Genomic DNA, 14,778 nt, shown 5'->3' on the forward strand with positions numbered 1-14,778 from the left:
TGGGAAGCTCAGTCAGTTGGGCCACCAACTCTTGGTTTAGGCTCAGTTCATGATCTCACGGTTATGAGACAGAGCCCTGCATTAGGCTCCGTGCTGAGTGTGGAGCCTGCTTGAGAGTCTCTCTCTCCCCCCACCATATGCCCCTCCCCCCACTTGTGCATGCTCACTCTCTCTCTCTCTCTCTCTTTCTTTCTCTCTCTAAAAATTAAAAATAAAAAAAAAAGCAACAGCAAGAATGGGAAAAAAGGATATTTATATTAATCTTATCCAAAGAACAAATTTCTGTTATTTGCAGTTTAAGCTTTTTTTTTTCTTTCTTTCTGATATTCTTTTGCAGGTTTTCCCCAGGCTACCTAGACAGGTAAAAGACAATGGTAGTTAGAAATATTTCTATATATTCCTCAACACAGACATTGTAGAATACTGGTTTATTAAAAAACTGTATTCCATTTCTTGGTCTGCAGTAGTGTATGTGGGTTTTGTTGCTTGAGATTTCTGGATATCAGGGTGGGGGTTGAAGGACATGAAAGGAAGGAAGGATACTATTGCTTTTTAATCGAATTCACATAAATCATAATCATCGACTTAGCTTACTGTAATTTTTTCAATTGTAGAAAAGGAATAAAAACATTGAAATTTCTTTTGGGTGAAGAGGCTCAAATTAATATTTACAAAATACTTTGAAGCCAGACACATCATTATTTTCTAAAAATGTGAATTAAAATATGTCTTCCCTACAAAGAAGTTCATGGTATAATTCCCTAAAGAGTTACCTAACAATAAAAGTGGGTTGTTCTGTGAAAGCCATGTAAACAGTGAATTGTTATCCCTTAACAGATCTTACTTTTCCTGACATTCTTCTGTAGTTAATTCAGAAGATACAGCATCAACAAAATAAGATTAAAACCCCTAGGAGCTTAGACTTATGTGCTAAAATTAAGGGTTGGTTTTTTCCTTCACATGTGACAAAACAAAAAGACTTTGTTTTGCAGCCTGGGCTCTGGACCTACACTCTGAACAATACCCACCATTCTCGTCAAGCCTTGAAAGTGACAGTGACCTCTCGTGCCTCCAGCTCAGCCAGGCCCCCTGCTACTGTGGAAGCCTTTGTGGAAAGAGATAGCACCCGTTTCCCCCATCCAGTGATGATTTATGCAAATGTGAGAAAGGGGATTTATCCCATTCTTAATGCCACTGTAACCGCTATAATTGAGCCAGAGGCTGCAGACCCTGTTGCACTGGACCTTTTTGACAATGGAGCAGGTAACTAGGAATGTCATGTCGTTTTTGTCTTTTTTCGTGTTCTCAAGAGCTGTTGTGTTATGATGCTGCCATATCAATCTTAAACTTATCTGTAAAAGTCCTTCAATTTGATTATTTTTCTCATCGAATCATTTGAGATTTTCAAGTCCTGAAGAGAGTCACTGACGTACTGAGTAGTTATGGGTCCCAGCTGCACAAGGAAAGAGAATGTGAACTCGGGAAGTATCCTTCAGGTTCCTTGGTGTGGCTGTGGGGTGGACAAAAGGGTGGGAGGAAGTAGCTTGACACCTAGGTCTTAGTTTTTGTTTGGCCAGTGACACTAGCAGCTCATCGAGGTCACAGAGAACAGGCTTTTATGTCCTCAGGGCATGGCCATATTCCTCTAAGGTTTGCCAGCTGAATTATTCACCGAAATAACAAGATTGGACAATTAAAATAGCAAATGAAAACTCAAGAAGTAAGATGCAGTGGTGATCTCCTCAGGCCCAGGAGTGAAGAGAAAATTGGAAACTGCTTGTATGACCCAGGAGATAACCCCAGACTATTCTTTAGCCAAGCAGCAGGGATGATAAGAGGGAAGAGACTGTGTTTATGAGTTTACATGTGTGATTTGTTCACAAGATGATCAGGCCAGCAAGCCTAGTGGAATCATGATGGAGGTTTTCCCACCACTGGGAAAACAAAGTCAAAGAAAGAAAAAAAACAAACCCTGCTTCAAGCACTCATTCTGCACATGGAGTTCAGAACCTCGTCATCACACCTCACACACAGCACAGCATCAGGCCGGGAAATAGCAGCTTCTAGACTCTTTCTGACTCTTTTTGACTTAAAAACAAACTCCTTTGTTGTTTTATCCTTTCTGTTCTGTTCTTTACCTAAATTAAATTCTCAGAAGGACAACAGAATCTCAGAATCTATGTGGGTAGCCACAAGTATTTGATCTCCTAATAAACCACACTCCTGCACTCTGGTGTTTGAAAGATAATGATTTTTTTCAAGAGTCTTGGTTTTGGCAAGCTGCTAGCATCTTGCTATGGCAATCCCCTATGATGTCTGTGAGACAAAAGTTCATTCAAAGGATTTTAGTTCAAATCTACCTCAGAGGAACAGCAGAGAAGTCCTCTCATTTTGCCTGTTGGAATGGATCCAAATAAATGTCTCGTGCTCTGATTGCTTATCCATGGCCACACCTTTTAGTTTCTGTATATAGTCCCAAAATACACTTTGCAGAACGCTTCTCCTTTGCTTCAACCTGCGGGCTAGCCTGGAGAATAGATCCTGTTCTCTTAGGAGAGATCACCTGAGTCAACCCAGCAGCTTTTATATTTATTCCCTGGAACCATTTCATTTATTTGATGTCTAAATTTATACTCTAGGGGTGCCTGGTGGCTCAGTTGATTAAGGGTCAGACTCTTGATTGTGGCTCAGGTAATGATCTCAGCCTGATGAGATCAAGCCCAGTGTTGGGTATGCGCTGGGCATGGAGCCTACTTAAGATTCTCTCTCTCCCCCTCTCCCTCTGTCCCTCCTCCTGCTCACACTCTTTCACTCAAAAAAATATTATACTCTAATGAAAGAAACAATGGAAAGTATTGCCTAGGCACGAAAGTATAAATTTAGGTTTCCCCCCCCCCAATACTTAACACATAGCTAAAACTTATTTTTATAATGGAAGTAGTATTTATATGCTGTTAGATTCATGAACAATAATAAAATGTATACTTATGAAGTGCCTTATAATTTAAAATGTGCTTTCTCGTGAACACTCTGAGATTAAAAAATGCAACAGTCTTGTGAGATAAGTTGCCCCTGCTTTATAGATGTAGAAACTGCGGGTCAGAGAGATTATTTCACCGCTACTACCTCATGAATCCAGACCTTAAAACCAAGTCCCACGACCTCCAAGCTAGTGTTCTTTCCCATTTCTTTCTGAATCAGGGATTAAAAGAGGTGGATGTAGTAACTGTGGCTTGGAGAGATTTTCCTTTATCATTTCTTAACAAATAGATTGACCTAATTAACCAGTAAACCACTAAATACCAAGATTTTATTTCTTTCCAATAGATAAAAAATTTTTAGACCTATTATGAGAATAAGTTGCTCAGCACTTTTTATTTTAATTCAATATACTCCTACTTTTCTCACGTTAAGGAGTAGCCCTGCCTTTGCAGTGGGGAGTTGAGAGCACATTAGTAGTGATACAGAGCTAGGGGCCAAGGCAGAGTGTGTGGTGTGAACTGACTCCAAGATAGGACAAGCCATTTGCCTGGGGGTGGGGGCGGGGCGGGCGACTGCACTTGAAGAGTGAATGTGTTCTGCACTTGGGCTAAGCTATACCTTGCACAGCTATCCTGAAGTCTGGGCCTCCCCAGTATTCAGCCATGGACTTGGTTCGCAATTGAACTGCTCTTCAAGGAAAGTCTAGCACTGGCCAAGCTTTCCAAATGCCTCCTGAAGCAAATCACAGTGGATGGAACCAAAGCCTGTCAAACCCCAAGCCAGCAAACCCCTCAGAATCTAGAACAACAGTTCCATGTACCCACTAATGAGGAAATTAATTTCACATTACCTTTTAAACTACCAGATTTTTTTTCATCAGGGCTCTGGGGTGTTTATAAATCCCTTGAAATTATATGAAATGTGTATATATGCATCTATATTTATTTCCTGGAACAGAATAGCTTTTATCTTAAAGAGTCTATAACCATAAGCAAAAAGAATATGTTTGATTTCCATGAGAAACTAGTATTTTCAGTGGTAAGAAGGAGAGCTCTAAACATGATTATTAAATGTTTTATTAGCACTGAAGCCCAATTCATTCACCTTCAGAAAATAATTTTTTAGAGGTTAAGGAATCACAGGGAGAAGTTAAGGAACTGTTGGATTTTAATATTAAAAGTAGCTATGACCATGACTGGATTTGCTAAAATGGGAAGAAAGAATCAGTGTAAAGCTTATTATTTAATGATTTAATCAAATATTAGTAATCAACTGTGATGACAAGTGGTGATATTGAGCTTTCTTTTTATATATGCAGGTGCTGATATTATAAAAAATGATGGAATTTACTCAAGATATTTTTTCTCCTTTGCTGCAAATGGTAGATATAGCTTGAAAGTGCATGTCAGTCACTCCCCCAGCCTAAGCGGCCTAGCCTATTCTATTCCAGGGAGTCGTGCTATGTACGTACCAGGTTACATAGCAAATGGTAAGAATCATGAGCACCATTATTTGAGTAACATCATTTAATATATATATATATATCTGGGTGTATGTGTGTGTGTGCGTGCGTGTGTGTGTGTGTGTGAGAGAGAGAGAGAGAGAGTAAGAAGAGAATGAGAAAGAGAGATGGAATTTCAAAACCCTTTACGTTTGGGGTGCCTGGGTGGCTCAGAGGGTTAAGCCTCTGCCTTCAGCTCAGGTCATGATCTCAGGGTCCTGGGATCAAGCCCCACATCGGGCTCTCTGCTCAGCGGGGAGCCTGCTTCCCCCTCTCTTCTGCCTGCCTCTCTGCCTACTTGTGATCTCTCTATATATATCAAATAAAATTTTTTAAAAAACCCTTTATGCTTAAGTAATATCTAATTTGTGCTATCTCTTCAATCCTCAGTGATTCAAAGTAGTCAATCAGGAAGGCAATAGATAACTCCCACAGATATTTGGTATATTCATTTTAGTCATTATTTTGACCTCTTTCTTGTGGCTGTTTCATCAAAATTATTGACAATTAAAAGAAATTTATTGATTTTTTTTTTCTCACTCACAGCTCCTGTATTTCCTCTATCGAGGTTTAGGCAAGAAAAAGAGGCAAAAGTTGATAGCAGTTGAAAGAAGGAAGCAAACAGCCCAAACAATCCACACAAAAATGAGTTCCTGAATAAATGTGAATTTGGATGTTACAGACAACTGACTGATTCCTGAAGATGTGCTTCTTCCTTTAAGGGAAAAGCACCAAATAAATAGAAGATATACGTCTTTTCTTAACACCATTGTTATAGTTCCTGAAGGGAAGCAGTGGTTAAAGTATTTAGTGGCACGAAAACAGAGCAGCTCCCATTATCTAATGAAGTGTGTGAAGAATGAAGACAAACAAAAATACTCTGTAATCATTTTAAACAATCTCAGAAAGCATTTCTTAACATTCTTATTTCCAAAACTGCAGAATCTTTATGAACACTTTTCATGAATTTTAGCAGCTTATAACTAATTATATTCCATATATAACTTATATTCCATATACATGATTCCAGATTTTTGGTTTTTAAGTACCCTTAAGTAGAAAATAATCAAGATGCTCCAGTGAATTTGCATCTCCTGATAATTTTAGTTTTGCCTAAAATATAATTTACTTTCCTGTGTATTTACTTTGGTTTACATCAAAACCTGTGTAAATTAAATTGCAAGGTAACATGGCTTTACAGCGTGGATATGATTTCACATATAGATATAATACTTTAGTTATAAATAAATATCCCTTCTTTCATTTATACTTCAAACATATTTGAAGGCTTACTAGGTGATAGGCTTAGTCCTAGGAACTTGGGATGGCCAGCAGAATAAGACTTGATTCCTACTGAAGAGCTTGAAGGCTTCCTTTTTGTCTGATATCTTTCTAAAATCTATGTGTCTGAAGGATACACATATCAGCATCTAGTATTCAGTGAGACTGGAAAAGTAATATTCAACTGTATTTTTTATTTGTGTATTTTGTAGAGGCTCTGAGCAGCACAGAAAGAAAAAGGTAGGCTTCCCTAGGCATGTCTACTAAATATAACATTCACTTTATCAGTTCACTTTTAGAAGACCACTTTGAGCACACACTTCATTAAATAATGGGAGCTGCTCTATTTTCATGCCACCAAATCTCCAGACACAAGAGTGCACCCTTCTCCTCTCCAAAGGCCAGTGTCTCTGCTGGATCTGCTCTGGATCCCATCCAGAGGCCTTGAGAGCTCACCCTTTCATGGGCCCACTCTACCGACCCCTCTGAGCAGCATTCAAGCATGAATTATCATCCCATATTTTTAAAAAAATTTATTGTTTGTCTCCCTTCAGATACTGTCCACCTCCCTGTCATCAACTTCCTTGACATTAGTCTAAACTTGCTGCCGACATTTTCTCACCTCCAATTTTGACTTTGTTCACCGCAGTCTGACTTCCACCCAAGCTCTAGCCCTAGTCACCTGTGACCACTCTGCTGTTAAGTCCAAAGAATATATGTCAGTTCTCAGCAGTGTCTGTCACAACTGATTGATTTTGTCTTTGTCATCTCTTGGCTTCTACAATTACCTCTTATGCTCTGGATTTTCTTTTTTTTTGGATGGCGGGGGAGTCAGGCTCCTTTTCTGGCTCCTCCTTTTCTATCAAGCCTCTAAGTGTTGGCAGTTCTCAGAGCTCAGGTCTAAACTTCTTACCCTATCACCTGGAGCCACTCTGCCTGGGTTCGGAACCTTGCTCCTCCATCTACTGCTAGCTGTGTGGCTTTGGGCAAGTTACTTAGTTTCTGTTTGCTTGAGCTGCATCATCTTGAAAAGGGGGGCTGTAATAACTGTACTCTCCTCTAGCATTGCTAGGAAAATTAAATAGTCGATATATGTAAGATAAATAAGTACCTGGCAAGTAGTGAGCCAAGGACTCAATAAATGCTATTGATCATTACAGTTCAAATTGTTATTAGGTAACCTCATTAACCCGTATGGGTTTAATAATATCTATAGGCTAATAACTTCCCAATTCATAAGTTTAAAATTATTAAATCTAAATAAAATCTCTTTTTTGAGCTAGAAATCCATGTCTAACTGGCTCCTTGTCATCTTCAAATAGATATTTTAAAGGAATCACAAACCAGTCTCCTTCCCTTTAGCTTGCTTCTCCTTCCAAGTTGCTCATTTTAGAAATCTGGGAGCGGTTTCTTTTTCTTTTCTTTCTTTCTTTCTTTTTTTTTTTTTTTTTTCCCCTACCAACTTTCTCTCCTTCACCATTCCATACTCAAACCTATCACCAGCTTGTATTGATTTTATTTCCAAATCACATCTCAAACTGCCTACTTCTGTCTTCCTCCCCACTGCCGTCACCCAGCCCACCCTGCCATGTTACCCTGTCTGGACTGTTGCAGTGGCTATCTCAACAGCCCAGTGTTTGCCCATTCTCTAATGAGAGCAGCCACAGTGACCTGTTAGGAAGAAATGGGGTCATGTCACTGCCCTGCTTCCCCACAGCTTGTAAGATTAAACTCTAAAATCATTAGAGTAGGTTGCAAGGGCCTTTACGAGCCTCTATGAGTCTTCTCTGGTCTTAAACTACTTGCCTCCTTGTTTTAAATTTTTTCTAATTTCAAGGCTTTTTAGGACCTCAGAGTTTTTACACAACCTGTTCCCTCTGCCTGAGATATTATACTTCCACTCTGCCTGGCTGACTCCTACTCACCCTTTAGGATGCCTTTAAATGTTACTTCCTTGAGAACACTATAAATTATGTACCTGTGTTATTTTTCTTCACAGCACCCTGTCTTTTTTTCTTATGTTTATCATGACTTATAAACATAGTTTTATTAGTATGACTATAAATTCTAAGAGGGATACTCTTTTATCTGTGATTACTACCCTCAAAATATTTATTTAGTGAAAGGATGGATGAATGAATGAATGAACAAATGAATGAATGAATTGTGGAAAAAACAAATTCAATTATTCTAAGGATGTCGTAAAGAAAAAAAGGTTGTGTTGTTTTTTTTTAAAGATTTTCATTTATTTATTTGACAAAGAGAGAGATCACAAGTAGGCAGAGAGGCAGGCTGGGGGTGGGGGGGAAGAAGGCTTCCTGCTGAGCAAAGAGCCTGATGTGGGACTCGATCCCAGGGACCCTGAGATCATGACCTGAGCCGAAAGCAGTGGCTTAAGCCACTGAGCCACCCAGGTGTCCCCAAAAAAAGTTTTTAAAATGTCTCTCCGGAATCTCTCAAAAACAAGCTATTTGGGAAAGGGTTACTTGTTGTTTTTGGCTGTTCTTTTCTTGGTCACAGGCAACATTCAAATGAATACCCCAAGAAAATCAGCAGGCAGGAGTGAGGAGGAGCAAAAATGGGGCTTTAGCCGAATAAGTTCCGGAGGCTCCTTTTCCGTGCTAGGAGTTCCAGCCGGCCCCCATCCTGATGTGTTTCCACCTTGCAAAATCACTGACCTGCATGCTGTCAAAGTGGAAGAGGAGGTGACTTTATCTTGGACAGCACCTGGAGAAGACTATGACCAAGGCCAGGGTAGGTTTCTTGTTTCACTCCCTGTGTTTCTACCAGGTAGCGTTTCTAATAACTATGTCAGGGGTTTGCTGGGTAAAAATAGCTTTGAGGGCTTTGAGCCAACCAAGCTGCAGAGGGTTGTTATGAAAAGCTTTGAGCTGTTGGTAGGGCCTTATATGCTGGAGTGTAGGAACAGGAGCTTGTCAGCTCCCCCAGAACTGAAAAAGCCCTAGTAAAAGAACTGACACTGATCATCTAGCAATCTTGACTGGAAACATAAATACCGTATGTAAGAGTAGTGTAGTCAACAGAAATGGGTTCTGCATTACAGAGCACGGGCTTCTAAATACCGGAGGTTATTTAGTTTTCTGAAGATTAGATAGTGGATAGTGAATTCAAAGATATACAAGTCACAGGGGAATAATTCCCATAAGTCATGCAAAACTTGGTCCATTTTCACCCCCACTTCTGGCCATCCCTTTTGTTAGGGAGACTAGACCCAGTTCTGTTAGGTGGGCTTTCTTACCCTTGTGTGCATGAACACTGATGAAGTTCTTTCTCAACATTCCTTTTTCCAAGGTCTACACTAGATTCAGGCTTCCTGCATCATTTCTTGATCCCTGTAGCAACTCAACAAAATAACTTTCCTCAGAGAATAATTTTTCTAACAGCTTTGCCATCACCAAAACATGGTTATCATTGATTATACATTAGATACTTTCTTTCCTGTTGCCTCTGATTGAGATGCCTGTAGGAACCAACCTTCTCTATTGAAAGCTTACTTTTTCAATATCAGTCAAAGTGACCACCTTTGGCCTTTGCCAGTCTTTTTCCAACTTGGGTCATCTTTATTTGGCTTATAATTCTTTACCCATTTACTACATGCATCAGAAAGCATCTCAACTACAAATAATTCTGTGCTCCTGAGGAACATCTCTATTGTAGCTTTGTCTTCCTGCTCTTTTATCCAATCTGTCTCTTTGGGTCAGAGAAGAAAGAAGTGAAATACTTTACACTCTGAATTAAGGATTCTCCCATTTTAAAGATTGGAGATGTGCAATGATTGAAACTCTTGGATGGGTATGTCCTTTGTATAAAGGAAAAAGCTGTAATATACATGTCAGGAAAAAAATTGTTCCCACTCTGGCTTTCAGTCCAGCTGTTTGATCTTTGGCCAGTTGCTTAGCCTCTATTGGCTTCAGTTTCCTCATACGGAAAATAGGACTACAAATATTTATTTCATAAGGTACCGTGAAGAGGAAACGAAGTGACGCATATAAAATCAGAGAGGGAAGAGAAAGTATGCCAAGTTTCCTGGGGCGCTGGTTTGTCGCTAAGGCCTTCTATCTAGCTTTTTATTTAGATTTAAGGAGCCACAAGCACTCCCACCTATATTTAAAGGTAAGAGTGGTGCCACCTAGTGGCACCTCGTGAGAACCTAGTGTTCTCACTTGCCTCAGTGCCTCCCTTAGAAACACCTCCTGTACTGAAAGAGACAAATGCAAGTTCAGTTTCCCATTTCTGTTGGAAACTGTTTCTTTCAAGAGCCCTAGGAATTTCAACTGCACTGCTGAATTAAAAGAGGAGAAAGAAAGTGTGCAGTGTTAGTGGTTATTAACGTCTTGAAAAGAAGAAATACAACCATATGGGACTTTAGAATTGGCATCCCAAATGGAATAGAGAGATCTTCATGCATCTTCACTGATGAGAGGGATGATTGAAGTAGACCTGGCTTGTTATAATATAAAAAACCATAAACCACAAAAGATAAGGGGGGTGGTGCCTGGTTGTGTATTAAGTTGCTAAAATCACTGTCATAACTGATCTGATAATTCAGCAAAATTAGTCATGAATAGACCAACTAACAAATAGGTACCTGTTTAATCCATAAACATGTGGTTTCATTGCCTATTTTCCCTCACAAGTTATTGTCTAGAAAGGCGTTCTCACCTTTATGATCAGAGTTAAAAATAATGGGGGTATGTCTCTGGCTTCACAATTATAAAAAATGTGACTATTCTTAGGAAACCTGTTAGCAATAAATGAATATCTCATATATGGACAAGTATATAAGTATTTTTCCAGGTAGCAGCCCTTTACTATACACAATATCCTAGAAAAGATGACCCGTTATGCAGAATAAACAAAACATCAGACCGCCATTATGTATACAGACTAGGCATTATGGAAATGGGTTACTTCATTGGGTTTTCATTAAAAGTCTGGGGTAAAATAATTGCTAAAACTGAGTACCAAGCATGTTGTGCATCTCCTTTGTATTTCTTTTTTAGAAATTAGGAACACCTGGGTGGCTCAGTCTATAAAGCGTCCACCTTTGGCTCAGGTCATAAAGCGTCCACCTTTGGCTCAGGTCACCATCCCAGAGTCCTGGCATCGAGTGCTACATAAATAAAATCTTTAAAAAAGTAATTAAAGTGAAAATACATTTATTAAGCTACTGTTCATGCCCAACACAGCACTAAACATTATATAAGCATAATTTAAGATGGTCATTGCACTCTAAGAATTTATAACCATACGCTGAGGGAAAAAAAGGCACAAAATGGTCAAAAACCACAGATTAACACAGTGCCATTTGTATGGCTTGGAAGCCACAGAAATTAAAAGGCTGTAGAAATCAGTGTGGATGGGAGCAGAGGAGAAGCCAGGTTCTTACACCAGGACCCAAGCAGAACCCTTGGAGTGGGGCCAGACTCCAAAAAGTGCCAATCTTGTACCTCCTTCCCTGCATTAACTACCTTCCCTATGTGCCTAATAGCCTGACATTCACACTCTTCCTCTGACATCATTTCACCATGTTCTTATATAACCATTGCTACAACCTACTATCTTTAAAAATTGTTGAAAATGTGCTGCTTCTGAAGAAGCTGTTCCATAACAGCAATTGTTCTTTCCACTAGCCCTCCTCTATCCCTCAGTTATACATACTATAAGCTGGAAGAGGACTTAATGTAGGAGAGACCCAAAATAATCCTTAGGGGATGAACTGGATTTCAAGTGAAGAGAGGAAGTAGCAACTGTTAACAGTTGAGAGAGCTCCCTGAAGATGGGACCAAGTCTTCAGCTTCCTGCCCCAGACCTCAGTCTTTCTCAGAACTTTCCCTACTAGGAATTTACTGATAAAGATGCTAATTGAGACGTAAGCCTCAATAACTGGAAAAGCAGCACAGTTACTGGGAAATAAGAAACAGGAGGGAGTGTAGCCAGGAAGTGTAGCCTAGTGGGAGGCTGCACGGCACCGTGCTAAGGTATTGGGCTGTGAAATCAGACACCACATTTTACCTGTGTAATGAGGCAAGTTACTTAATTTCTCTCACCTTCTGATTATTAATCTGCAAAAGCAGATAGGACGAGTAGCTATCTCAGAGTGTTGTTAAGAGAGTTGAATGAAGTAAGGCACAGAGAGGGATTAAAACGATGTCTGGTCCATACTAAGTGTTCGATAAATGCCAACATTTGTAACAGTTTGGAGACAGAAGAGATCTTAAAGATGTGCTAGTTTGACCCCGTTGTTTCAAATGTAAGCGAATGACCCAGAGAGTCTAAGTGTCTTGTCCAAGGCCATAGAGCTACTTTCATTGGCTAAAATACACTGTGAAAAAAGAGAGACCAAACCTAGAGATATATACCCAACAGGTCAAAAACGCAGAACCAGTCTGACTTCTCTTTCTCACAAGGAGAGAAGTAACATAACAAGTACTGTAAGTGGAAGGTGCTTCTCCATGAATGCATGAACTGAGTTTGAGTCTTTGCAGTTGCATAGCTGTTCTGCATAAAGTTTAATTGGTGCTCATAGTAGAAAGGAATGGGATTTGGAGTTGGAAGAAATGAATTCATGTCCAACACTACTATTTCCTAACTATTCATCATGGTAGCACATTTAACTTCCCGAGTCCCTACCTTTTTATTTAAAATGAGATGATCAATTTCACACAGAGAGAGCAGCGGATGTGGAAAACCTTTGTCAATGCTAAGACTTATGAAATATTACTTGTTTCATTATCTAGGAGAGGACTCTGGGAAAGCACCATGGAGCGGGCTTTCTCCAGAGAGAGCAATGGACATGTTCCACTGTGAGTGTAGAGAGGATGGTCAGCCTAGCTTCTCACCCATGTCTGCCCCCCTATATTGGAACCACCTCAGGAAGCCCAGTGGGTTTACTCAGAGGGAAGCAGCTGATTGATAAATTTGAATATAAAAGCTATTTTGTTTTGACAACTGTCTCTAAGGGTGTTTTATTCTAATTACTAGGCAGGATAGAAATAGTCTATCAAAAATTATTGGAAACTGTTCAAAACATAGTCATCAGAATATTTTCATTTTTAACTAAAACTTGAAATATCCTATGGTTTTCATTCCTCAGAACAAAATCCTTCTTTGAAGCTGCTCTATTCATTATTAAATTTATTTTTTGCCATTGTAGATAAGAATTATCATATTACTAGAGTGGGTTAGTACTACAGGTGGCTTCCATTTTTGCATAATTATTTATTATTCATAATTTTAGTTTTGAATTGGTAATACATTCACATGGTTGAAAATCAAAATGGCACAACAGTGTGAATGTAACACTTAAAAAGTGCTGAACTATACCTTCAACTGTACACATTAAAATTGGTTAAGATGATAAATTTTATGTTATATGTATCTTACTCCAATTTTGAAGAATCAAAACAATATAAGGAAAATCAAAATAATAAAATTCCTGCCAACAGCTTCTCCAAATTTAGCTTTTCTCTAACATGCAGTTTTTTTTAACCTATCACAGACTGCCCTGAATTAATGTCATACCACTTCACATATAATGTGAGAATCTTTCAAAAGTATAATTCCATGTACCCTCCATCATCTTTTGTGATGCTGCTGTCATATATTGTGCTGCTATATTTTTATAAAGACCACATTGCATTGTTATGGCTTCTGTTTTAAACAATCCATTGTCTTTTTGATAAATTTTAAAGAGAAAAAAGTGACCCTTTTTAGTAACCCATATAGTCACCATTTCAAGTCTTCCTTTCTGTAGGTCTGCATTTTTCTCTATCACCATTTTGCTTGTAGCTCAGGTCTTCAGGTGAAATTCTCTGAGGATTCAATTACTGAAAATGTGTTCATTTCACCTTCAGTTTTAAAGTACATTTTTACTCTTTAAAAAAAAAAGTACATTTTCACTATATATAAAATTCTAGGGCAATAAATTTTTCTTTCAGCACTTTAAATATGTTATTTCATTGTCTAATGGCTCCATTTTTTTTTTTTTCTGATGAGAAGTCAGCTATCATTCTTACTGTTATTCTCCTGAGTGTAGAGTGTCTTTCTTTCCCTTTGGCTGCTTTAAATTGTTTTTATCTTTGGTGTTCACCAGATTGACCAAGATGTGCCTCAGTGTGGTTTTCCTGATGCCTATTCTATTTGGGGATTGCTGAGTTTCCTAGATCTGTATTCTTTTTAACCAGAAACATTTCCAGCTAACACATCTTCAAAAAACTTCTGCTTTATTCTTTTTCTTCTTTTCTTCCTAGATAATATTGATATAATATGATATATGATTATATTTATACCCACATACACTAAATAGGTATGTCAGTAAATCACAAAAATCATTGAAATTGTATTTAATTTTTATCTTTTGTCCTGAGTGCTACAGTTTGATTTTTATGAACTTGTCTTCAAGATTACTGATTTTTTTTTCTTCTGTTGTGTCCAATCTGCTATTAATGTCAAATGAATTTTTTCATTTTTTTTCCAAGTCTAGAATTTCCATTTTCTTCTTTTTTTAACTTTCCATATCTCTCCTCAAATTTCCTATCTCTCCATTTTCTATCTCCAACTTGTCCTACTGACTTTTCACATACTCATCATGTTTTTTTTTTTAAGATTTTATTTATTTACTTGACAGAGAAAGAGCAGAAGCAGGTGGAGTAATAGGCAGAGGGAGTGGGAAAATCAGGCTCCCTGCCTGATGTGGGGCTCAACCCCAGGACCCTGGGATTATGACCTGAACTAAAGGCAGATGCCTAACCGACTGAGCCACCCAGGTGGTCCTCATAGTCGTTACTTTAAAGTCCTTATCTATTAATTTGAGATCTCAGTCATTTGTGACTCATTTTATTTACTAATATTTTTTTGATACTACATTTTCTACTTCTTTGCATGTCTAGGGATTTTTCTGTTGTATATTGGGCATGTGGTAGTAAATTATAGACACTGGAATCTGTTATACTCTTCTGAAGAGTTTTGAAATATTTTCTCTTCCTCCTTTT

At 38.6% G+C, this 14,778-nt stretch overlaps 1 protein-coding gene across 1 annotated transcript in view; it reads left to right on the forward strand.

Annotated features, from left to right (window-relative positions):
• CLCA2 (chloride channel accessory 2) overlaps window positions 1-14,778 on the forward strand; it is a 37,480-nt gene that overhangs the window by 20,254 nt on the left and 2,448 nt on the right. The window contains exons 11-13 of the mRNA XM_059377097.1: window positions 993-1,263; window positions 4,301-4,471; window positions 8,285-8,518. Coding sequence (XP_059233080.1) covers window positions 993-1,263; window positions 4,301-4,471; window positions 8,285-8,518 — 676 coding nt within the window. The remainder of the gene's footprint in view (window positions 1-992; window positions 1,264-4,300; window positions 4,472-8,284; window positions 8,519-14,778) is intronic.

This window comes from Mustela nigripes, chromosome 14 (assembly GCF_022355385.1).
Source record: "Mustela nigripes isolate SB6536 chromosome 14, MUSNIG.SB6536, whole genome shotgun sequence".
In the NCBI taxonomy this organism is placed as follows: Eukaryota; Metazoa; Chordata; class Mammalia; order Carnivora; family Mustelidae; genus Mustela; species Mustela nigripes.